Raw genomic sequence first — 25,832 nt, forward strand, 5'->3', positions numbered from 1 at the left:
ATCATTCTAGCCTACTTTTCAAAACTGGATGTAGGAGACAAATGGTTTTTGTTCTCCAGCTTCCTCAGGTTTTATCTCTGAATACTAAACAGATGTGTGGTTACAGTCTAGCTTTTCTTGTTTTAAATGTATTCTTCTCCCCCTATTGCTTTTCCCCTAAGGTCATCAGATATGCACCTTACCTGTTGGAAATTCTTGTGCAATCTTGTGAGCCATAGCTACAGCCCACTCTGGATTAATTATAGACAGCAGATATGACTGAATTGTCTGCATGGTTTTAGTTGTTTCCTTGTTAACAACTGATGTATATCCAGAGTTTCTCATTTCATATATTTTTGGTTTCAGGTTTTTTTTAAAGACATGCTGAGCTGCAGACATGTGTAAAGTATCCAGTGAAACCTAGAAAAGCATTAAAGAAGATTAAACATTGTCAAAATGTCTATAGCAAGACCAAAAATCACAACGAAGAAAGAAGAAAGCTTGTACTATTTCTTGTGTAGGGGCAAAAAATGAAAAGTTTGAAATAAATCCTTTCAAGATGCAACTTTACCTTCATTAGTTTGGAAATCAACAGAAGTGTTGGAAAGGTTTCCTCACTGAGCTCTGCAGCTGCAAGGAAAAACACAGCAACTTACAAAAGTGTCACAGTCTAGTTACAGCTTTCTCTATGAAATTAAGCACTTTCAGTCTATTGTTAGGTGCAGGCCTCCACTGGGAGCAAAAGATCATAATGTTAACTTATAAGATTATTAATTGGCCTGGCTTGTCAGATATGTGGGTTACTTTGGTCTTTGAGAGGCCCTAAAAAAATCATCTGAGGATTGAATTCTGCATTGTATTGTCTTAGCTCCACTGAAAGCCAGCTACCTCACTAGAAAGAAATTTGGTACCAAAAGTACTTTCAGAGGCACTGGGGAACTTAACTGTATTAATAAAGAAATACAGATAATATAAAATAAATACTGTAGAACTTTAAAGTTCATAGATAACAGAGAAAGGGAATTATACATTTATATAGCTAGAAAAAATACTGAACATACATATAATGTTCCAGAAACATTGAGCAGTTCTGAAGAATATCAGATGAAAAGGCAGTCTGGTTTCAGCAGCTGGAGATAAGGGAATCACATGCTCTGCAACATATTGGTGCTCCAGGTCCACAGGTGGGGAAATTCTTTTATAAGACTCCAGATGTTTGAGAAGGCTCAAAGCCTATGGGAAAAAAATAATAATTAAAAAAAAGAGCAAGGAAAAAAAGCCACAGGACTACTGTCTTGCGCCCTTCTCCCAGTAAAATTTGCCTAAAGATTATTTTTTGTCAGATTTGCTATATATATATATCTGTAGAGTTTTATCCCTCTTACAAACCATTGCTGAGAAACAGCTAGAGATCGCTAGTTCTTGAATATTATTTTCTGAATGAGAGCAGTAGAGATTTGATTATGATTAAATAATTATGATTCAATAGAGATTCAATATTATACTTATTATCTCTTCAGTTAGAGATTATTCAATTAATTTCAACACTCTTGAATAACTACACTAATAAGCAAAAAAAACAACAACACAGAATACAGAAGCCATTAACAGGGTGTGGACATACCTGATTGATCTGGATATTGGTGTTCTTCTCATCAGCATTTTGCATTACTTTCAGGACAATTTCAATGGTTTCATAGTCATAAGGATCAAGCTGTTCAAAATAATGACCAATTTTATAGTGATTTGTCTTACAAAACATACAACTGAGTTAACTTTTTTCAATTTTAATACCAACTATATTGACATAACATTGGAGAAAGGGTATAAGCATCACAACATATAGCTCTAGAACAAGAGACTTCTACTTCATAATCATAAAAAAAAAATTTGCCAGGGCATTGCAGAAAGACCAGGCATTAAGTGATTAAAAAGAAAAGAGAAGGAAAACTACCCAGATATACATTGTTTTTTGCCCCATCTACTTCTCATGTAGCAATTTTAATTAGTTCCAATGTGGTTAATTTTTAGAAATGGCTTTTTTGTTTGATTACTTTCCATCGTTTTTTTAAGAGAAGTTGCAAAGAAAAACTAATATTTTTTAAAGAAAATTAGACTTATTTTTCTATCTTTCTTCTAGAAAAGTAGAAAGCTGAAAATTTCTATAGCACAGCTGGAAAAAATAGTCTTCTGAAATTTCTATGGAATTATTAATCTGCCACTCAAGTGTTGTGCAGCATCAGACTCAATGCATACTGCAGGGATTTTATTTATTTTTATTTTATTTTATTTTTACCTTGAGCAATATTCCACTGAGCCTAGTGACCAGCTCATTTGTGCTTTTCAGTAGAGGAATTATTTCTAGTGCTCTAGCCAGTAATGTGGAATGAGGTTGCTTCTCACTGTGTTCTGCCGAGTCATCTTCAACATGATTTGTATTAGCATTCTGGAGAAGAAGTGATTCAATGCAAAGCTGCAGTGCGGCACCACTGTCCAGCATGAAAGTACTAGAAGAGGACAGAACATTATTTTCTTTGTAACCTGTGATGTCATCAAGCTGCTTATTTCCCTATGAAAAATTTCACCAGAGACCAGTATGTATTCCAATGCATACCATTTTATAAAGAACAATTTGTGTATTACATAAATTAGTATCTATTTAAACAAAAACAGATTTTCATAGGCATGGTTATCATTACAGCAGCAATTAGACACAATTGATTTTCTTCAATTATTACCTGCAGTAATTCAATATGAGATCAGTGTTTACTTTTGGATTTTGTACCAGTGTTCTTATGAGTTCCTTCTTTCTTATCGGGGGTTGTCTAAATACAGTCTCAAAAGAAATCTACAAATAAAGAAATATTTTATGTTCTTCCCAAAGAAGTCTTTCAGACAATATCAAAACTAATTCCTTACATAGTCAACCTTTTTCTTTAGTTTAAATCCAGAGATTTTTAGAGCAGGAAAAAGCAATACATTTGCTGACTATTCCCTGTGCCAAATAATACTTAAGCATTCAAAGTTCTTTTATAGCACTCTCAATTATTACATTCTCATTTTCTGAGCTTTATTTAAGTAGGCAGAATGAGAAATTAAGAAAAAAAAAAAAAAGCCCAGCTTTCCTTACTTTTGAATGGAATATTATTTAAAATCAACAATCCTCTGAATGTACTGATATTTAATCAGTTAATAAAAACATAAAATAAATAAATTATAGATAAAAATCAAACTCACTCCAAATTCACCAAGCTGGATACCCCATTCTGCATCAGTAACTACTTCTTGGAATTTTTTCTTTTCTTCTGCTTCACCACATTGGGTAGCAAGCTGTACTCCAACCAAAGCAACTGCCTTAAAGAAGTGAGAAAGGAAGTGAATAAAAGTATAGTAAATAATCTGAAAACTGAAAATCATAAGGTCTAAATCTCTGGAGGAGCTTAAAACAATTTCACAGATGATTGCAGAACTGTGGAAGCTGGAAACAATCTTCACAAAACCTATTATCAGGATTCCCTTACCTGCTAAGTTAGCACTTCAAAACTACTTTAAAATTCAGTTTCTCTCTCAAAAATATTTTAACAGTGCTGCACTGATCTAAGTGCAATTAATATAAAAGGTGTTTTTAGACATCATCTCTTCTCCATATTTATGTTACTCTCCCTCCCTATTTCTTTGTTATGCTTTACTTTCCAGCTTCCTTCACGTTTTAATAGGAGGATTTGTTTATTCATTCTTTTTTGTGAAAATTGCTGTAAGAGAACAATTTTTCCAAAATACTGTAGGTGTAAGTTATGGTGGGATCTGAAAAGAAACAAAGCAAAACAATAAGAAAAAACAATTTCAAGCCTTGAAATAAGTCATGATGAGGTAAGCTAATGCTTGGACGTGCATCATGCTAACTATCTTACACTGTGGCTAACAGTGGTAGCCTATCTCTCAGTGGTACCCTACAGTGAGGAACTTGTTCAGACAGCTATACCCTTAATAAAAGCAAACTTATGCATTTCTTTATGACATTGCTGACATCTTGAAGAAATTCTTAAATATGCTGTATATGCTAAAGAAATACATTGGCTTGTGAATTTACCAGAACTTTTTTATAATTTTGCCACGTATTGTTTATGACATCCCATAGCTTATTGAACATATCTTGTTTGGGCAAAATTGTGCAATATCCCAGTGCCAGGTCCTGATCTATGAGACGACAGTTGAACACCTGTATTTTGGAAAGAAAAGTTAAAAACTTAGGAATGTGATTAAATAGGTCTGTTTGTATAAAGTATAACAAAATTTATTTATTTATTTGTTTTAAATACAGTCCCAGAAAGTTGGGACTGTAGGGGCCAACCCTGTTAGGCCATCCAGCTCACTCCTGCCCAACTGAAATATGAAGCTTTGTCACCCAATCCCCTCCCAACACCTCAGTACTGTCAATGCTTCCCCTCATCTTCATCATGGTTTTCCAGGGTGCACGATTTTTCCCCAACACATGCGTTTTGTGGCATTTGGCCATATAACAATTTCAGAATGGGGTTCTGTAATATGAGGGGTAGTTTCTTCTTTGATAGGGCAGAAGCAATGGGCTCTTTCTTACCCCTTTCAGACCATTCTTACCTTGTGTAGTAAGGTCAGGATAGTGGTCATAATTACTGAAGTAGACTTCTGTTTCATTGCAGTAAGAAAGCTTTTGGTTTCAGCTAGCATACTGACATCATGTAGCTAATATAAAAAGAGACAATCAGCACACACTTAAAAATAAATTCCAAGCCTTCAACTTCTTACCATTTATAGCATATTAAGAGGTACTGCAGTAATAGTATTTTCAGATTTAATTAAGGTCTTAAAAAGACCTCTTCCAGTTAGAAAAAGAAATTAATTTTCCCAATGCTTTTGAAGCGAGGAGCATGACTTCAATATTCTACTTGCAACTTTTCCCAGTCTAACCAATGATAACACAATGTGAAAGGGTATAATAAACCATTATTAACCTTCATTTTACTCCTGGCCTTTCTGCAGGGGCTAGAAGTGTAGTTTTGAATGTACTTTGTAAAGAGAAACAGAAGACCACAAGAAATAGGGAAGAAACTGCCAGCTCCTTTAACAAAACAACTGAACATTTTATCAAGTGGTAGTAATTTTTTACAAGGTCATGGCAATAGCCTCTCCCTATCTTATCAAATACTTATAAAACTAAACTTGTTTATAGTTGGCATACTTGTACGATTTACTCTTAGAAAATTTCCACATAGCCCTTGTCATACCTTCTCACTCAGGGACAAATTCATGTTGTTTGAAATAACGTGTTGAAGACAGGATCCGTATGAACAGACTATTAGCCGCAAAGCTAACTCGCACTGACTGCACTCCATGAGGTTTTGTAGCACTGCACACATGGGAGTTCCAGCTGGCAGCAAAAGGTTCTGTCCTATATTTCAGAAACAAAATAATCTCAGAAAATGAATATTTAGAATACGCATATTATTTTTAGAATACCAAAATTAATATGCCATAAGATGAGACTTAGCCTCCTTTGAAACTTTAAATTTTCAGAGTTTTTTTTATTTAATACAGACTCCCATTTTAGTTCAAATAACAGAAGTTTGTCATCTTCTTGGAAAGGCTCTAGATAATGCTCATAGTGGTAGAACTGTAGTAAAGTACAGGCTTTGACAACATGTCCAAAATTACATGGGTGAATGGTACAAATTGCTATCTAGCCAGGTGTGTTCTGTGCTGAACAAAGCTGTCTCCCTAGCACATGGCTTTAAGAGGGACTCTTAGGCAACTATTTAAAAACTACAAATTATTCATTCTTGCATAGGTTTAATTCAAATTTGTCATGTTTTGGTTGTCTGATTTATACTTTTGAATTGGTGAATATACCACTCTGATACCTTTAATAAATGCGCAGTTTGCCAGGCTGGTAGAGTCCAAAGGATAGAGCTTGCTCTCTGGAAGACAGACAAATACACATTTGCAATGTACCAAGATCTCAACAACACTGTAAAGCCTTGAAATACCTTAAAAATACTGCACTTCAAGTACATAAAATACAAATTGAATAAGAACAGAAGACATATGTATTCTAAGAGCCAGGACTGCCTTTTTCATTTTTATTTTTTACGGTGCTTCATAAGAAGTTATTTTATAGAAGGGAATATCTTTTCAAATTCAGAAAAGAATATATACCAATAGCTTTCAGCTACTGTTTTTTGTGTATTTCTTCCAGGAGCTTATCTAACTGACATTTCTGAGGTGTTAATTTCTATACAAGCACAGCTGTCAAATTGTCCTAGATAAAAATCACTATGAAATATAGCTTATATATTGACTCAATGTTCAGGAATGCAAGTTTACCAGAAACATGCAGAAGAGAAGAAATAGTTTCATATGCAACTGGAAGAGCTATCTGTGGATCAAGAACTATCCCATCTTCATTAAAGAAGTCATTGTAAGTCCACTCTTCATAAGGATCTTTATCTCCTCCAAAAGATGTTGTCTAAATAAAAACATTGTCAAAATTGCACACAATAAAAAGAACAGCTAATGAGTACATCTACTCACAAACTAAATGTTTCAAAAAATTAGTTTATAAACAGGAATAGTAAATGTTGTTATATTTGAAAATGGATTCTATTGCACTACTTATTGTTAAATGTCCACTAGCATTAAATATATTTCCTGCTTATGCAGCAGCCACATTTCTCTTTCATGTGGCACTTATTTAGTTGCACAGCCCAAACTCATTCTCAATTAATTTAATGGAGACTTTCATAAACATTCTTAGCAAACATTTTTCAAGTGGATCATTTTTTAGAAAAATAACATTCAGTGTATAAATATGCTTGCCTAGTCATTTTGATCTATTCCACTCAAACTGTAAGAGCCCATTCATTTCAAGAAGCTCAAAGCATTACTCGACCTGAACAAAAGACAAAGATGCTATTCAAGAACTTGATCCATCTTAAGTTTTACAAAATAGCTGTGAACACCTTTACGTAATACATGCATTTAAGAAAATTAAAATAAAAGCAAAATAAATAATCACCTTCTCCTTGCCATTGTTTACCTTTTTTTTTTAAATTTTATTTTTTTAAAGAAAGCTCTTTTTTTTTTTTTTTTAAATATAGACAGCTTTCTATGCTCTCTGGCAGTCTTGGCAGCAGTTACTCAGTAAAAGCCCTACTATTTTCAGTCACACTAGCAGGATTTATTAATACACAAGTGGAGAATTACTTGTGCCACTGCTGCACTGCTTTCAGTACTCAAACCATTTACACCTTACACTGAAGTACATGTGTATTCAGAGAAACCCTAATTTGTAGAGTTGTAGGCTTATTTGTTTTGCCTTTGTTTCTTTTTGAACAAACTGATTAAATATTCCTGAAGAAATAGGAAAAGATACATGTACAATTAACTCTATTCCATCAATCAGGACATTACATATACTCAAAAATATATTTAAATTAGAAGAAATACCTTTGCTGTAAATCCATAGTTTTCTATTTGGCACTGTCTGTAAATTTCCTTGGCAACCAAAGTATATTTACATAGTTCCAGAGAATCTAATAGCAAATCTGTAAAAATATTAAGATCATTATTAATATACTATGAATGGAAGGCTCATATACCCTATTAAAAGCAAATAATATTTTGCAGCAGCTATTTGGACAGATAATTTATATAGAATTTTGCTTTTGATCAGTTCTCCAACATGAACACAAATAAATAGTGTTCAGTAATTAGAGTAATTACCTGGACTACATACTGTAGCTGCTTGACAAGCCATTTCATAGATCACTGCGGGAAGATTTATATCTTTAGGAGTGATCATTGGAACATCAGCTCCCAACATGTGACAAAGCCTTTGACATGCTGAAAACAGTAGCTTCCCTGTTTCTTCATTACAGTGATTTTCATAGAAGTCCCTATTAAAAAATGGATGTTAAAAATGAATAATAATAATAAAAAAAAATCCAATAGTCCCTAGGGCTTTCACTTAAGGCAATATTCTGTTCTAATTCTTTAATTCTCTTTTACTTATTTCACATATGTGACTCACTGCAATTAAGCTTCTGTGACTGAAGTGAAAAAAACACAACGGAGCTTACCTTAGAGATATATCCTGAGAGATACAGAACATGATCATAGTAAGAAGGATATTTAAGATTTTCATCTGACCTCTTTGGGAGAAGATAATAGTAAGTTTAAATTATCTGACAACCTAAGCATGACGAAGAGACCAGTTAGAAACCACAAAGTGGTCCGTATGGTCAGCATACAACCATTTTCTTCTACCTATGTAAGCTGAGAAGCTCTCCTAATGGTTATTTAATATTGTGCCTTACTTAGGTCTCACCCTAAAACTGTAAGGAATCTTTTACTTAGCAATCATTTGAGACACTAAAAGTTTACATTCCTATTAAAAGCAACATAAGCATATTGCTTAAACACTCATTTTTAGAAAAACACAACAAAACCCTTGCCTTCACTCTACACATCTGCTTGTTTTTACAAAACTTCAGAAATACTACACAAAAGTCCATTAAAGGAGTTAACCTCTTGAAAATCTCTGCAATTTTACCTGCATATTTTTACAGCGTCTTCAACTTTTCCAGCATCTAATGCTCTAAAGACCAGTTTTTCTCCCAGTTCTTGCTCTGATCTTTGCAGGAGCAAAGCCAGTTTGTACAGCCTTGATTCAGTAGAACGATTCTTTACTTTACCATCATCTGAATTACAATTCATTGTCTGTTCTTTTCTAGACTTTGACAGAGATCTGACAGTTTCGTAAGCTTTGATGTGCATCTCAAGAAGCCTAGACATCAGCGTAGGATTTCTAAAGTCTTCAACTGAAAGAAAGATATCAAAGTCTTCCTGCAACAAAAAATAAGATGATGGCTCTAGAATCTCTTTAAGTGTATTGAAGCTACAGAATCTCTTTGAAAAAAAACAAAAAACAAACAAAAAAAAAACAACCTTTGCATGTAAATTGTTAATACAAATAATTTTCAATAGTATCCATATTAGAAGAAGAGGTACAATAACTACAGTAAATCAAAAGTAGTTTGAAACTACAAAGATACCTACCTGTAGCGTAGCAAGTGTTTCAAACATTTTTAGGTTTGCTTCACATTCATCCTTCTTCAGAGGATTGTCTGTTGGAGACAAAAATAAAATAATTAAAAAAAAAAAATACTTCTTGGTTGCTTTTTACAAACAAAACGTAAGATTTTTAAGTTATGGCTTACCTTTTTGAATGCTGAACAGGAATTTAAGGATTTCCACAAGTGTTTTTGTCATAAACATTTGTTTTTTGTGCTGCAAGGAAGGGAGAGGTTAACACTTTGCTTGGCCAGTAACAGACAGTGACCCTTGGCCACCACTCTATTAATATAGTATGCAATGCTCTACAAATGTCTTAGCAACAATTTTCAGCTCTAAAATACTATTAGTTGAAAAGCAGGGGAATAAAAAATTACTGTAAATAAGCATCCTTTATAGAAATAGCATATATTTCATAGCTCTCTGTTAGCTCTCACACAAGATTTGAGAAATCCCCACTCTTCTTTTGTTCTTCCTTCCCCTTAACAGAATAACTTCATAAAACAACTGTTAACAAAAATTCCCTTCTGTGGTTACAAGAGTGATGTGTACGGTCTACTTGGAAGCCTTGAACCACTTTGGTGTGTGGCAAAACCACATTTACAATTTTTAAATAGGTATTTTCCAAGCAATCAAAGAAAGAACTGGAAGACACAGAGGATTAGAGGGACAAAAATGCAGCAGGATTTATAAATGATTAACTAAATTCAGTTAGCCAAGCCATTTTGTGCATATGTCTTTAAAAATAACATAAATGTATAGCAACCATAATCAGAATAAATTCAAGTTGGAAGACACTTTAACAGGTTACCTAGTCTGACCTCCTGCTCAAAGCAGAAACAGTAGCTGATTCCATTTTGCTGGAAGATAGTTTTTACATTTTCACCTCCTACCTTTTTTTAAGCATCTTGGTAAGAACGATATTTAAAATAATTAACACATACATTTTACAGTGTGAAATGATGTAGTACCTCTTCAGAATTATCTGCTTTATTCTGTAGTACCAGTGTTCCCCATACAGTCAATCTCTCTGCAACTTTCTCAGCTTCAGCAAGAGTCAGAGATTTTAACAAAGTCAGAGATTCCTCTCCCTGGAAAAAAAAAAAAAAAAAGAAAAAGAAAAAAGTAAGAAATAATCAAAACAGAAAATCATTTGCTTATGGAAAAGCTGTTATATATACTTATGATTATATGTAGTTACGATACTGAGTAGTTTTTTAGTAAAATTTTATGTCTCTCAGTAAAATTTGTGTTTCCTTGCTAAGGTAGGTATTTGCTCTAACAGGCCAATTAAAATACAGTTTTGTTAATGGGCAATTATGCAGTGTTTTTAAAACATGCTTTGGTTATCAAGAATATCACAACCTAATAAGACAGAAGTGTTAACATGAGGAACTCTTTGCAAGGGAGTTAATTTTATTCTTTTAATCAAAAAGACCCGTTTTTGAGAGGGTAGAGGAGATCCCAATAAAATAACCAGAGATAACCACAGGGTATAAAAGTAATTACACCTACAGTAACGCAGCAAGTAAAGTTACATGTTTCAAAACATTATGTGAATACACGTAGAGACTTCAATTCCAAGCTTGTCTTCTCTATGTGGGACATTATTTTTGTCTTTTCTTTTTTCCTCAACAATTAAGGAATGGCTCATGATGTTTAAAATGCTGAGAGTGGTTGAATTTTTAGTGTTAAGTACAGGCAGCTATATGTGCAATTAAAAGAACAGAAATAAAACAAGGATATGTAAACTGTGTACAAGGTTTCAGCAAGCAGTGCAACTGTTACTACCGTTTTGAAAATAGGCCACATTGTCTTTAAATATTGAGATCAACTGACATGAAATATTTTAGTACCCTTTCTTTGTCAATCAGGTCTATCATCCTCAGAATGTAGACTTCCATGGTGGGCAACATATATGCTGATACAATTTTCAAAGCATCCTCCAAAGAAGTAGGAGTATCTTGTTTAAGAATGTATTTCACCAGCCTCTGTGAGAAGAGATATGGAATTTAATTTGTTGATTTATACAATAACAAGGGAAATCACTTACACACTCTGCATTGTAATTGTACAGTTCATACCAAGCAAGTTATCTAGAAGTTTAAGAATTCTGTTTGTAGATAAAACTTGATTAAAGCATAACTGGGAGAAGAATGGGCTTGAGGAAGAGAATCATGTAGTTAGAACACATGTATGAATTACCCTTGGAACGCTCAAAATTCAGGGATCTTATCTGGCTCCACATGATGACAAAGAACTTTTCTATAAGTGTTCACGTTTTCTACGTAGCAAAGGGGAGATGCTAAAAAACGGGTATTGCTTGTGTCCTTAGCAGAAATCAGATGTGAAGGCCTTAGAGAACTATTTTTTCCATTTTGTTAGCTCCCCTCTCTTTTATTTTTATAAAACTCTATTATCAGTTCTGTACTAATCAATTTGGGCTGCCTGAGCTAAGCTGCTAAAACTTAACAAAAACAAACATATAAAAGCACTTAAAAAAGCAGTAACTAAGCAAAAGATGAATGTATTTCAAGTATAAAGAAATCAAACCAAAAATCACATGAAATTCTTGAAAATAAACTTGAGACTGGATTTAAGAATTTTTTGATCAGTTTAGATCCATGTCCTCTTTAAGAAAAACGCAGTGCAAGGTAGTTATGAAGTCTGAACACAGCAAGAGAAGTGGACATTGATAACAAGTGGAAGCTATCCATTGCCAAGCTCTTTTGCAAAATCTGGCTTCTAATAGCTGATAAAAATGCATGCAGGTATTTTTCTTTAATAGAAATAAGAGACGTGATGATCATTTACCATTATCATCTGCTTGTCCTTTAAAAGATTAGTATCTCTTATCCCATAAGCTCGCAAAAGCTTCTTCATCTCCATCAGTCGGTAACTTTCCTGCAGTAACTTTACTCTGTGGACAAATGAGACTCCTATTAATGCGTTTGCTACCTACAGCTATATTATTTGATAACCTCAATACATCAGACACATTTATTTATTTTTAATCTAGCTGAAATGTGCACACAAAACTGAGGCATAGACTACAGGATGTTGCCTTACTTGACATGATCCATTTCCAAATGCTGTTTTACCAGCTGCTCCACTGCTCCACTCCACGGTACCATAGCACCATGCATTATCTGCAGAACTGCATCAAATTTCAGCTATAAAAAGAACATAAAGAGCTTAGTTCTCAAAACGAGTTACAAGATAATCTCTTGAAGTATTGTTCACCCGTGATTCCTTTAGGCAAGCATTTTATTTCCTAGCTGAATCTCCACTTGCACAAGGGGCATTCATTATCATAATAAGACGTGTCAAATTAGATTAGAAAATGGTTATAGCAATTTGTGACACTGTAGGGCTTCAGCTTCAGACATACCAAAGTTGGTGAGCTTTCTGTGTGATGACATCAAAACTACAATTAGATTCTCAAGCAAAGAATATCACATGGCAGATTACTAACAGAATAAAAAGACAGCACAGTATTTTCTCCTCATACCACTGATACAAAAAATGTACTCATGTACTTATGTAAAAATTGTGTGTTACATTCTGAATTGATGTATTAGAGCCCCTTGATGCCTATTTTGTTAAAGATACTTACATCTGTATCGGAGATACAGCCAATGACGGCTATTGCCTTTGCCTCCCATGCAGTTTCAAATACTGAAGTAGACCGTGTACAACAACGTTCAAGCAAATCCTGTATATTTTGATAAAAAATATTAGGATATTTGAATTCATAAAAACAGGAATATTTTAGAATATAAATAACAATTAAAACTTGTTTGGACATTAAGGGACAGATTTGGCTATCTTCCTGTGTATCTGTTAATGCCTTGTTACGGAAATAGTAACTTTCAGTAAATTTGTTGACAGTAAACTAATTTGAAAAGTGGTTCTAAAATTCAGGTGTAAATGAATAAAAACAGCTATCAAATTTGTTTTTTGCTTACTCATTTTCAAATAGCTTTCTTCAAAATAAAGAATATACGGGTACCTTTATATACTGTAAAAGAAGTTCATCCTTTTGTAGATTGTGTTCACAGAGGTAGGGTTTTATAAACTTATCCAAAATGGATGGGACAAGTTCTGGTGCCAAAATTTTATCAAACATACGAAACACAATAGTAGTTGCATTTTCCTAGGCAGCAAATATAAAAATGCCATATTAGAACATTACATGTCAGAATATGATCTTTCATATCACTAATGACTAACTAAATATCCAGTGCCTGTTTAAATCAACTGAATGATTTCAGGACCTAGCATCTCAGTTTAGCTCACATAAAAGCAAACACCCAATGTATTTCTTTTACAAAGTTGTGGTTCAGTTGTACTTTTTAATTTCTTGGTTGCTAATGCTTGCTTCACATGTCTGTATATATGACCTGTACCGAACTGCCAATCATCATGTTTAAGCCCTACCTTTTCATGGTATCTTGTTACATTATGTATTTATACCCGCTGTTGAAACAAAAATTTACAACAAATGCAACATATCAAATAGCCTTAGCAGCTTACGAACACAAGTTTAACTAATCCCACCAAAATTTCAGGTTTCCTTTTGTCTAACTTCCAATTGTTTGCTACAGGATTTTTCTCCTCAGAACAATCCAGTACACAAAAGCACTTCGTAAAGTGTCTGCAGAATTACCTTTTCAAAATCACAGAGTGCCAGCTTGCAGTTGTATTTTCTGTACAGATTTATCAGTTCTTGTAAATCATTTACCAGCTTCTTTAACCTACGTACCTCTTCACAGTCACCACATCTCTGAAACAGTGTTTAGAAATTGAAACATTAGAAGATTTGCTGCAATTTCCAATTTTGGATGCCTTATAACCTTGGAGATTTTATGGATCTACATGCCAAACCTTCGCCTGGCATACAATGAAAAAAATAAGGTACATGTTGAAAGTGGAACTTAGCAGAGTAAACTTTCGTACTTGCATTATGTGCTTCAAATCCAGGATTCACAAATTTAAGACAGATCTAAATAATACAGTATGTTAACATTTTCAATTTGTAAAATACACAGCTGGTTAGCTTAAAGCTTTATCTTTCTCCACATTCATTGTACCACTGTTACAGATGCTAGTATACCTAGGATATACAATATACAGAATTTATATCTGTTTACACAAATGCAGTATTCATAACCTTAGAACTAGCTGATGATGTTAATGTTTTTTCCAGGCCACAAACGCATAGTTAATTGCGATCAATTTCCAAAAATCCTGACAGAAACGAGACATGTTTCTAACTGAGGTTCCTAAGTATCTTTATTGAAATTTAAGTGTTTTGTAGCACATTACAGAACATTCAAGAATATGAATTGTATTTAAACTATTAATATATCTGTTAAAGCATATATGTATTGAACTGCTTTATTTCCCCCCCTCCCCTCTTTAAACTGAAGATGATTGAAACTCAGTTCCTTCCTTAAATGGAAGTCATTCATTTTTCACCAAAAGCAATAGTGACCCAATTCTGATCTAACTCTTGCAGAGAACATATGTTCTGAGGTTTCTGAATAGCAAATCCTTAATCCACATTTCTTACCAAAGGAGTCCACTGGCCAAAAGTTGTCAATCCCATTTCACCTCGATTCTTACTTGTAAAAAAAACCTCTGCCATTTGGAGTCCATTTTCTGGCCAATTTGCCTGTCCAAAAAGTTGACATTAGCAAACTGTATTATAAATATAGAAATACAAGACACATGAAGTTTCTGCAGTGCAACTTACCTTATCAGTTAATTCAAGGTTTCGAGCGCCTTGTTCCAGCCATTTTGCTAATATTTTCTGCAAAAAATATAGTTACAGGTAGAATTATACTATCTACCAAAGCAAAATTTGCTATTATAAATTTGTTTTAAAAATAATTTAAAATTATTTTTAACTGTAGGGAAGACTGTACGGTAAAGAGAAAGAGGAGAATAAGGTTCTGACATTCAAAAATAAAACTTCTGTAGGTCTGACTATGTAATTAGTTTGAGAAGATTACATTTCACATTTATTAAATTAGTTTTACCTGTTCCTTCGGCACAACTCTTCTTAAGAAAGGAATCACAACATTTTTAAGCCACAAACATAGCTCATCCAAAGGAACAGTGACGTGAATGGCATTCAGTAAATTCTCCAGCATTTTCTCATCAAAGCTGCTTTCAAAATCTGCCTAAAATTTAAAACAGAACAATTACAGATTTATGGAGTATGTGTAAATCAGATAATTTGTAAAGCTGCTTCACCAACAGGTAGAGGCAGTAGAATTCACAAATATAAGAAGAAAAATTTCAGCAGCCATAGATAGGATTAAAAAAAAAATAGCTCTGTTCAAACAGACTAGAGTTTCATCTTAAGATACAACTGAAGCTTTTTCTTTTTTTTCATTCTTCTTTTTTTTTTCTTCAAAATTATGGTGTAAGGATCGTGTCTTTTACTTACTATACTTACATGGCCTATAGTTTTGTCTTATTAAGAAAACAACATAGACCTGAAAGCTCTGCACTAATGAATATAGCAGCGCGTAGCCACTATTATGAACATGTCATTCAGAGTAAAGAGTCCATGTGATTTGTTAGCCAGCAAGTGTCCACTGAAAAATTCTATGACAGCTGTGCTCCCAAGGAGTATTGAAGATTATAGTCACCACAGAATAAAGGATCATCATTCTTCAGACCTAGAAATATATATTCTGACATCATATATACTAGTTTATTCTTAGATCGATAGGAAATTCAGCCTTTTAAGGAGTGAGATGAAAATGGAATCATAGTGACAAAAGATGAGATTCTGCATTTGCTTCTTTGGGGAGCTGTTTTGTAACAGCATTGGTCTGATTCTGTTAAAGAAGGATGGAAGACTTAAGGTAATTAACATTCCCTGTAAATACCAAAGACAGGTTTATGCCATTTTACCTGATGTCTAAGCCAGAGGTACTGTGCACAACGGAAATTTCCTTCTTCTAGCTGAAAAATGATATTCCTGAAAATGTCTTCATTGTTTAGGAATTCTGTCCAAGCAATACCACTAGAAATAAGAGGAGGAAAAGAAAATCTGTTTTTTTAAGTATCAATATTGAAGGATATGGAGATGGAGAACCTCAAAACTTTTCTAGCTCATACTATATGCTCTAAGAGAAAAGAGTGTTAGATTGTGCATGTCTGCACACGTGTATAAAATTACACCCCTTCTGCATACGTTGAAAAAAATATTATACAAATTCTATAAAATTATACAAAAAAATATACAAAATAGTGCAACAAACGATATATATTGTAACATATACGCTGAACCTCTCTGAAATCTCCCTTCACCACAGTGAATTAACAAAATCAACAAAAGCAAACCTGAATTTCTCTACTCCAAAAGCTCCATAGAAAGTTGTAAGCCTTGCCTGAGCTCTCAATACCTGAATGAAGACAGAAGGTTGAGGTCAATATTTCCTTACTAAACAGTAACCATTACACGGTTAGATCTAACTACCATAAAGAGGAAGAATGGAAGAAAATAAAGGCTTCTCAAGAATTTCAGTTAAATACATGTGTAACATATATATGTTTGTTTAATAAAGCATTAATACAAAATTTCAATTTCACAAATAGTTTACATGGATTCTCTTTGAAGGTGGATGATTGCTGTCCAATATACAACAGGACTAAATAAGAAATAAAATACTTAAAAGAGCACCTAAGAAAGCTTCTGCCTCTGTCTTCTAGAACACTCCTAAATGAATCTAAGACTGAAGGAATCGCTTAACCCTGAAGTTTGTTAATGCTTTGGTTCTCTTTCATACTTTAAAATATAACAGTTTTTAGATTTTTAAAATGTTTAACAGTACAGTTTTTAAAACTCTACATCATAATAGTGCATTTCATAGTGCAAGGCCAAGAAATTCATCCTCACCTCAGTTATGGATACTGGAGTCCCATCAGATGGTAGAACAATGGTTTTATCATCTTTCTTCAAGATCTGAAACAAATACATGAAGTAGATATGCTGACAACTCCGTTGATGCAGAACATGCCAAAAACAGTACTATGAATTTAATGAAGACACTAACAAAAACTTAGGACATCTATGAACTCCTCCATAAACCAGAGTCTTTATTCCACAGTGTTAGACTTTGATTGGATTTCAATACGGATGCAGGATCAGACAGATCACATGCACCTCTCTGATTCTGTTTAAGTTAACAAAGGCTAAAATAATTAAAACAAAAAAGGTGACATATTTTGACATTTTACTCCACAAATTAGTATTGAAAAAGAACTCATAAAGACTACTCAAAACTAAAACCCTCTTTCTGGTGCCAAAATAGAACTGTAACCCCTTTTTTGCCTTTAAGCAATAGCAAGAATGAAGTTGCAACAAGTCTTGATTCTTCTTCACATTTTATAACACAATTTATAATGCAGCTTTTTGAATGACTGTAACTGGTTTGAAGGTGTCCCGCCTCTCAAGTTGTACAGGAGAATGTAATAGCAATGGGCAACAGTAGACAATCGAATTTAAACAAGCAAAAACCACTTACTCTGACTTTAGCATAGTTTAGCATGTCTTGAGTGGTTTCATATAGTGGCCATGGAGCATTTATGCAGTAATCCACAACAAATTGGCTATCCTGTTTGAGTAAGGAAACAACTGAAATTAATTCCAAGCTCCTTTATGATTATTCTGCTAGGGAAACAGATCAGGGTTAAAAAAATAAAAATGAAATATAAAATTAAGGAGACCTGAATTTTATGCAGATTTTCTTTGGCTTCATTCACAAGATCAAGCCAGACTTCTTGCCCGTAACTCCCAACAGAAGCGGAAGCTAGCTTCTCTAAAATAGCGTTTGCTTTCACTTTGTATACAAGCTGTTTAAATAAAAAAAAAACAAAAACCAGTTTTAAATCTGATACACTTCATCTTAAAACAGAGGACTCTGCCTAGAGCTGAAAACTCTACATTTTCCTCCACATTGTTTTTGAGATTCAGTGTCCATATGCATTAAATGCTTTGAAAAAAAAATAAAAGCAGAGGGAACACACACTTCATACACAATCTTTTAAAGTTATACCTTCTACCTTCAGCTCTGAGTGTCTATAAGATTGTAGAAAAAAAAATTAAATGGATCAAAAACCTGTAAAGAAAACTTTAAATTAGTAAGAATGCCTATATATAAAATAAAAATATGACCATATAGAAATGCTTTAAATTCTAATTGATCATTAATTTATTATTAAATATGGTGGATTTACAATAAATTCTGGTTATCAGCAATTTCTTAGGGAAATGTTCCACTTCAAGGTACATTCAATAGACTTATGTATCTATTAGTGTTTTCTGATGGACTATTGGGTAAGAAACTTACTTGTAAGTTCATTTACGTTAATCAATTTCCAAATGTATTTATCAAGCACAAGCAACTTACCTCAACATCAAGTCCAAACTGAATTGCAAAATTCTCAGCCTCAGTGAATTTGTGTTTGTGAAGTAAGCGACTTAGTCTGGGGGAGGGATAAAGTAAAACACACTAATTTAACATAAATGCCAAGCTACAGATGAGGAAAAAAAAAAAAAAGCTTCAAGGAAAAGAGTACCTGTTTTCTGGCAAGGCTTCAGTTAAACTTCTCATCACAACAACAGAAACTGGGCCTTCAGCAGATCTGAGGATGAGAGGGAACTATGTGAGTTCAACTCTAAAACAACTAGATGTAGAAGTAATCTGCATTTTTATGCAACAGTAAGCTGGTAATATACAAAACATTATCTTACATCTGATGATTTTCATGAATTCCTTCCAAGAAGTATATTGTATCCTGTAGCAATATGACAACAGAAATCATTAAGTGGTAGAAGATATCAATTAAAAAAAAAAAAAAGAGAGAACGAGAATCAAAACTGCAATGCATAAGGTGTTCTTTAACTTTTTAATCTGGAAACAACCTGCCTTTCTCTCAGAAAGAGTATTTTTCTTTTATGTTTACCACATTAATTCCTGGATGGTTTCCACCTTCTAAAATTTCTGAGGGCCTTTCATCAGCTTTCTATTTTATTGCTTATCAGATCCAGAGCTTACTAGATTTATTTTCACGATTCCAGTTATCCAGTTAAGAGGCACTGCTTAGACTTCTGTCTTGGTATCATCTCACATACCCACTCCACCTCAACAGTCTTTATAGCATTCTTAATTCATGAAGTTCACACTGTCCTTTTGCAACCTTCTTGCTTTGTTAAACTTTTCACAAGAAAGCAGTTTAAATAGAAACTAAGTAGTTCTGTCATCTAAACTTATGTAAGTCCCAAGGAAACCCAGAGTATTTTTCTATGCTGAGACAATTTAAGACTTAATACAGTGTTTTGCTGTAGCAGTAGCAAGAAAAACTGGCAGGAGTATGAAACGTTCTAACAGGCCAGAGACATAGAATTAAACTGTCCAATTTGCTATGTTATCTTTTTCTCCATCCTTTGGGGACATCAATTAATCTTTCTTGCACATTTTCTGCACAGTTTCTAGCACAAATTGGTTCTAATCTAAACAAGAATAACACAGTACGCTTTTTAATACTTATACCTATTAAAACAATTGTATTTCTTCAAAGAAAAGCAACAACAAAACAAATCAACACATACTGTACCAATCCAACTTTGAACAAGTGAAGAAACAACAGATATTTCCAAAGAATAGAGCTGTTGCATAGCAGGCAATGCAAAAACCATTAAACTTCTCATCTATATATTAAAAAAAAAAAAAAAGAAACAAACATGTCAGAAATAAATGATACTGAGACACTAGTGACAAGTGATTTTTGAGAATTATTTCTGTATTCTTATGATTGATTCTACAATTTAAGAAGGTTTAATGAAGTTTTAGATCTTGTCACATATAAATAGTCAGGCTTCATTGAAAATCTTCGATAGTGTTCATCCTGGCTTTCTACTTCAATTAACACCCTTGGTTGTACAAGGAGGTAGTTACTGAATACAGCAGTACTATATAGATACAGATACTATTCTAAAAGAAATCTGTGAAGGTATATGAGACAATAATATTTTTTTTTCTTTTTTTCCTACCTGTCTACTGTTAAAAAAAAAAAAAGCAATCAAAACCAAATCAAACAAACAAACAAACAAAAAACACCAAAAAAAAAAAATGGTAGCTTGCCCTGGTCAACATGTCAAGACATTGCAACAATCCCCACTATATCCTACGAGCTAGTTCCATCTCATTTTTTTTGACTTTGGCCTCCTGAGAACACGTGCTTAACAACTGAGGAACAGAATATAGATAAAGAGAATCTACCTGTTTGTTAGTGGGTGTTGTCATGGCTATCAGTTTAACATTGTCAAGTCCTTGCCTATAGAAAGAAAGACAGAGGGGAAGAAAAGAGAACAAAGAATACTGTATCACTCTTATTTAAAACTGGGGAGTTTTGTTCTGAGTTTTATAAAATTCAGTTTTCTATTGAAACTGGTACATTTTAAAACCATATAGCTCATCCCAAAATAACAGTCTTTTAGCATGTAGAGGATACATTCAACTAATGACATTTTAAAGTTTTTCAAATGTATACAGTCCTTATTTTTTAAATTGGCACAAAGTAATGGAAAAAGTCAAGAATCTTCTCTTCTAACCTTAATTGCCATTAATTCATTTTGGATTTTATCCAATACCCGTAACTCCAGATTTTGATTTTTTACATCTGTGGAACAGAGATCTTACTATTTATCCATCCCAAAGAAAGACAAACACCAAACAAAACATCAGACGACTTGCAGGCAATATTATACGACTTATTACACCTTATTTGAGATGGGCATTTCCAAAATGATGCAGGTTACGTACAATCTTCCTTAGCAGTAAAAATAGATAGAACAACAACAACAAAAAAAGGCAGAAAACATCAAGCTGAGCTAACAACACTAACAAGTTCAACATTTTGTCCCAAATAGAAAGATTTCAAAGATTTCTATAAATTCTATTACCGTAGAAAATCAAGCATCTGTTGCACATTTCCTGTAACTATAGACAACTTCAGTTTTTTCAGAACTGGTGCTATAACACTTTACTTACTGTACAACTGAAGAAGAATCTGACTCCGTAGTGAGAAGAAATTCTTCAATATGTATTAACGACCAATCCCAAATTAAAGTAAGAGAATAAACATCCCACATGCTTAAGATATTCTGTATAAAAAATAAAATAAAATAAAAAATAATAAAAAACAGATATGGAGTTCATATTTGGTCTTTATTGAGCAGAATATTAAAGCTTAAATAATGACTAGGAGTAGGTTAACATAAAAAGTAAGGTCAAGATCACCAAAGATAAGCATCTTTATTTAATAGAAACATGTTTTAAAGAATATTTTTATAAACTCTTTCTAAAACTTTGTAAAATGAAGACTAAGCCAAACTGTCACACATACCTCTGTATCTAAAACAAACAGCAGATTGTCAAGAACTTGAAGTTTCACTGCATCTAAAAGAAATAATACACATTCATACAAATTTACTATTTTTCTTGAAAAATGTATTTGAAGCAAAAAAAAATTTTACACTGTAGAACCAAGCATTGGAAACATACAGATGTTTAATCTCCACAACTTCACTGTGAAGTTCCATTAGCACTTTTGCTTAAACAGAATCATGATTTACATGTATAAAGTTAAACTCAACAATTTTGAAACAAAATTGGGCTGTACTTTTACAAGAGGTATTCCAGTTGGTATATGTGTATACTGTTACAAAAAAACAGCAAGATAACTGATGTCTTATTTTCAGAAGTTAAATATGAATTCTACACTTGCCTATAAAAAGAAAATGTTTTTTTTTTTTTTTTTTTTTTTTACCTTTGATCAGACTTGAATCAGCAAAACTTCGAACAGACACCAGGCTACTGCTGGGGTCTATCTCCCATTTGGAGAGTACATAATCACCTTTACCCTGTCAGTAAATGAAAGTAAAATGGGGTTACATGTTAGAAATTTGTCCACTGACAACTTTACTTCTCCAGTTGACCTTTTATTATAAAACTCTTGAAAATTGCAACATTAACTTTATTGTCAGTAAATGCATATGTTTAAAAAGTCTTTTTTTAGTTATTGTTGTTTGTTTGTTTTTAAATTTGGTAATAACCTTAATTGTTATTTTGGCAAACCTTTGTTGAATGTGAACCTCTTGCCAATTTTGGCTCTCTCTCTAAGCCCAAGGGCAAGACTCTAAATCTACCCTGTATGAGCTAGGAATTACACTGATTTACTAAAGTCATGCAGACAGGGTAAAAATGTTTTCCCCCCATCCTTCACACCTGAGACAGTTCTGAAGTGATAACAGTTATTTTTTTTTTTCTATTAAGAAAAAGACAGAAAAACTGATAACCTTTAAATGTACAATGAAGGAATTTAAAGAGAAAAAGTCTTAGTGCAAAAAAAAGCCCTTTTAAAACCAGCTAGACATAAATTTTGTTGCAGATCAATAAATGCCATCATTGATCCCATAACAATTATTATAAACATTCTGTTACTACTTACCCCAATTATCAAATGGATTTTATTCACCGAGTTACATATCACAAAATTCTGACAGCCAAGGCTGTGATACTCTTCTGTGGGAATGAAAGCTGTCTTTATCTCTCCTTGCAACTATAGAGGTAGAAGATGAAGGTAAAGCAAACAAAATAGAAAGAAGGAAAAAGTTACATATAAAAAACAGGTGAATTTTGAACTTCTCGCTTCTCCATGAACAGAAAAAATAATCACCACAATTATGAATTGTTAATGATGAACTGGTAAGTAGTCAATAGAACACAACAAAGTTTTGTTACAAACTTTGCACTTCAACACGGATGTTACAGATTAGCAGGTATTTCGTACCTTCTTTGCCACAATCATATCCATCTTGTCAATTGCTACATTAAAAAAAGCATAGATAAAACCAAATCAATATTAAATATTTTTTAAACTGAAAAAAACACCACTAAATTTCACTTAGGATAGTTTATCCTAACCTGACTATTCTGGAAAAAAAAAAAAAAAAAAAGATCTCCAGCCACTGTCTGACAGTTTCTATTTCTATTGACCACATTATGGAACTCCAGAAAATCTTAACTATGTTTAGCTACACAGACAGTATTAAATTAGTTATTCCCAATATTCTTCCGTACAGTTCAAATTGATATTGCAACTTAAAACCCTGCTTGCATAATATTCAGTACTTTCTCAAAACCACTGAATAATAGGAACACAAGTGAAAGGAATTTTTGGAAGAGTGAAAAAATAATAAAATTATCGAACTAATTGTATATTGGATTCCCTTTAAAAGCATCCAGGGCTACACAGAAAATCCCAAGTCAATACCTTAATCCCCTTTGAAAGATGCATGAAAAAGCTATTTAGCACAGCTGTTCCTCTCAAATTGAAATCCCAGTTGGTTTGTAGATATCTTACCTTCTTGTGTTTTAGCAAGTGGGAGACACATAATGCAAAAAAAACCCTTCCTTGTGAGAATGAACATATGATAAACACCTAAAAAAAATCCAACAAAATACACATATTGAGCTTGACTACTCAGTAACTGTAAGGAGACTACTTGCTTAAAGATAGGAAACTGAAATAACTGGCAAAAATAATAAATAAATAAATTCTGACCAAATATTTCGAAACAAATATTTTGTCACTTTCAATTGAATTTTCAGCTTTCCAAAAGCGATCGTCTTTCCAATATTTTCAAGGACCTGCAGATAAAGCCCACTGAACTAAAAGTACATCTAAAGTTTGAAATGCAAATTAAATCTGCATCTGATTTATTTTGTAGCTTCTTTCTTTAAGAAATATTAAATGGGAACAAAATGACAAATACAGAGACAAGAAAAGAAAAATTATTCAAGTGCTTACCTGCATCTGCTTTATCTTTCTCAATAAAGAGATTTAAGTAAGTCTTTTCACTTGAAGATGATTCAACCAAAATCTAAGATGGAATCAACATAAAGAATATTATTGTGTTTTATCTGGGAAAAAAATAAAAACAACGACCAAAAAAAACCATAACAACAACAAAACATTTTTATTTGAAATACTGATCATCAGTTCAAACTTTAAGCTTTTCTATTTCATGAAGAACTTACTATTACTTATACATACCATTCCTAAATATTATTTGCTAATTTGTTACTTATGGCAGCAAGTAATCTGTTTGTTTGTTCAAACTAGAAGATGTGTTCAAAACACAGGAATATTTATATTTTGATATATTGGAGAAAGAAAGAAACAAACAAACAAATCCAAAGAACTCCAAAGAAATTCTAGGCTTTCAGCAAAATTAGGACAGAACAAGTACTATACCTTAGTCAGCAAGGTTTGTTTTGATGGAATATGAATAAGATGTAAATTGCCACTTCTCTCACCAACGACAAGAAATTGTCTTTCTTGACACATACCAACTACATCCACATTAGTATCTGAAAAAGATATCAAAATGTCAGCTTACAAGATTTTTATTAGTAAACATTCATGAATTAAACAGGAAGTAGACAATACAGTGTTCCAGATTTCTTCCAAGTTACTTTTATAAAACAAAGTACAGGAAAGGACATGCAGAGGGTGGCTTCACTATCCATTATTCCCATTGCAGTGAAAAGTTAACAAGCATTCTAATTAAATTGTTAAGGTAATAGCTTGTTAATGATATACAGAATCATGTTTTATTATTTAGTTATTCACTATAATACCTCTATGGTAGGTAGATACACAAGATACTTGCTGTATTATACAAAAACAGTTGTCTTCAAAAGTCAGTTTTGACTTTTAATTGAATTCTAAGGTAGTGAACTTACCAAACTGAATGTGCAGTTGAAGAGACTGCCCAGTGCTGTCAAGAAGAGCCACTGATCTGTCAACGACGATAATGCTGCCATCCCTCGAGTTGCATGCGTACAGCTGGGGATTAGCTAAAACCTGAAAAGAAAAAGATTGTTACATGTAATAACTGAATCACTTTACAAAACACATCAAAGAAGTTGTCATAGCTATTAAGAAATAGAAAAAGGCAGTTTTAATGAATTCTACCTTTTCTGAAGACGTTATTTGTAGTAGCGCATCCACTTGGTACAACGCACTTCCACATTCATGTCCTATGCGTACAGTGAGCTGCTCGCTTCCTGTGTCATCATTGACAAGAATTTCTATGTCATTCCACATTCTGACCTGCGATAAACATATAGGCAACATGCTGAAAAGCAGGATTTTGAAAAGATATATGAACGCGTATAGATCAGAATTTTTATTATTGTTGTGGTTTTGCCTGGAGGAGAATTGGAATAAACCTTGTAAAGGCGTGCGCAGAGAAAACAAAACCTGAGTATTGAGAGCAACGAACAAACGGAATGAAGAAAACTTAAATCGTGAGAGGAATTAAAGAAATAGAAGAAAAATTAAGGCTAAGAGCCACGAATCCCAGCTGATGACCCGGCGTGCCTGAAGAACGCAGCTCAAGAGAAGCATTTTCACACCCTGAGGTGGACAAAATCCAAAAGCAGAAACCCCCTGCCCCACAGCAGCCCCCTGTCTCCATATCCCCCCCCCCCTCTGTCGCCTTGTCCCCTCACCGAGCCACCGCCGCCCCCCTCAGCCACCTCAGGCTTTCAAATTGGCGGGAGCGCTGCTGCCGCTACGGGTCGCGGCGTGGGCCACGCTTCTTCCACCCGCGAGCTCCTCCCGCCCAGCCGTTGCTAGGACACGGCCTCGCC

The 25,832-nt window shown here is 33.5% G+C and overlaps 1 protein-coding gene across 2 annotated transcripts in view; it reads right to left on the reverse strand.

The window, feature by feature from the left end:
- The window catches only part of KNTC1 (kinetochore associated 1), a 37,418-nt gene extending 11,592 nt beyond the window's left edge, over positions 1-25,826 (reverse strand). Inside the window, exons 1-48 of one of the 2 annotated variants that reach the window (XM_038187211.2) lie at positions 25,692-25,823; positions 25,153-25,290; positions 24,921-25,041; positions 24,430-24,545; positions 23,983-24,055; positions 23,536-23,613; positions 22,963-22,997; positions 22,621-22,731; positions 21,940-22,033; positions 21,517-21,569; positions 21,162-21,274; positions 20,391-20,445; positions 19,721-19,819; positions 18,863-18,906; positions 18,688-18,753; positions 18,519-18,594; positions 17,836-17,961; positions 17,634-17,723; positions 17,006-17,071; positions 16,450-16,511; positions 16,018-16,129; positions 15,132-15,275; positions 14,846-14,902; positions 14,663-14,764; positions 13,757-13,873; positions 13,100-13,243; positions 12,704-12,802; positions 12,157-12,260; positions 11,902-12,007; positions 10,944-11,078; positions 10,059-10,178; positions 9,234-9,303; positions 9,073-9,140; positions 8,567-8,859; positions 7,738-7,910; positions 7,462-7,559; positions 6,340-6,481; positions 5,877-5,933; positions 5,244-5,407; positions 4,597-4,701; positions 4,070-4,198; positions 3,217-3,333; positions 2,718-2,827; positions 2,276-2,486; positions 1,604-1,693; positions 1,041-1,212; positions 551-609; positions 183-399 (exon numbers count right to left, since the gene is read on the reverse strand). In XM_038187211.2, the coding sequence (XP_038043139.2) occupies positions 183-399; positions 551-609; positions 1,041-1,212; positions 1,604-1,693; positions 2,276-2,486; positions 2,718-2,827; positions 3,217-3,333; positions 4,070-4,198; positions 4,597-4,701; positions 5,244-5,407; positions 5,877-5,933; positions 6,340-6,481; positions 7,462-7,559; positions 7,738-7,910; positions 8,567-8,859; positions 9,073-9,140; positions 9,234-9,303; positions 10,059-10,178; positions 10,944-11,078; positions 11,902-12,007; positions 12,157-12,260; positions 12,704-12,802; positions 13,100-13,243; positions 13,757-13,873; positions 14,663-14,764; positions 14,846-14,902; positions 15,132-15,275; positions 16,018-16,129; positions 16,450-16,511; positions 17,006-17,071; positions 17,634-17,723; positions 17,836-17,961; positions 18,519-18,594; positions 18,688-18,753; positions 18,863-18,906; positions 19,721-19,819; positions 20,391-20,445; positions 21,162-21,274; positions 21,517-21,569; positions 21,940-22,033; positions 22,621-22,731; positions 22,963-22,997; positions 23,536-23,613; positions 23,983-24,055; positions 24,430-24,545; positions 24,921-25,041; positions 25,153-25,284 (5,125 nt within the window). In that variant the 5' untranslated portion in view covers positions 25,285-25,290; positions 25,692-25,823. Of the gene's footprint in view, positions 1-182; positions 400-550; positions 610-1,040; positions 1,213-1,603; positions 1,694-2,275; positions 2,487-2,717; positions 2,828-3,216; positions 3,334-4,069; positions 4,199-4,596; positions 4,702-5,243; positions 5,408-5,876; positions 5,934-6,339; positions 6,482-7,461; positions 7,560-7,737; positions 7,911-8,566; positions 8,860-9,072; positions 9,141-9,233; positions 9,304-10,058; positions 10,179-10,943; positions 11,079-11,901; positions 12,008-12,156; positions 12,261-12,703; positions 12,803-13,099; positions 13,244-13,756; positions 13,874-14,662; positions 14,765-14,845; positions 14,903-15,131; positions 15,276-16,017; positions 16,130-16,449; positions 16,512-17,005; positions 17,072-17,633; positions 17,724-17,835; positions 17,962-18,518; positions 18,595-18,687; positions 18,754-18,862; positions 18,907-19,720; positions 19,820-20,390; positions 20,446-21,161; positions 21,275-21,516; positions 21,570-21,939; positions 22,034-22,620; positions 22,732-22,962; positions 22,998-23,535; positions 23,614-23,982; positions 24,056-24,429; positions 24,546-24,920; positions 25,042-25,152; positions 25,291-25,691 lie in introns of both variants that reach the window. The other variant, XM_038187212.2, reaches the window with a different exon arrangement.
- Between the last annotated feature and the right edge of the window lie 6 nt (positions 25,827-25,832).

Source organism: Anas platyrhynchos, chromosome 16 (assembly GCF_047663525.1).
Source record: "Anas platyrhynchos isolate ZD024472 breed Pekin duck chromosome 16, IASCAAS_PekinDuck_T2T, whole genome shotgun sequence".
Classification (NCBI taxonomy): domain Eukaryota; kingdom Metazoa; phylum Chordata; class Aves; order Anseriformes; family Anatidae; genus Anas; species Anas platyrhynchos.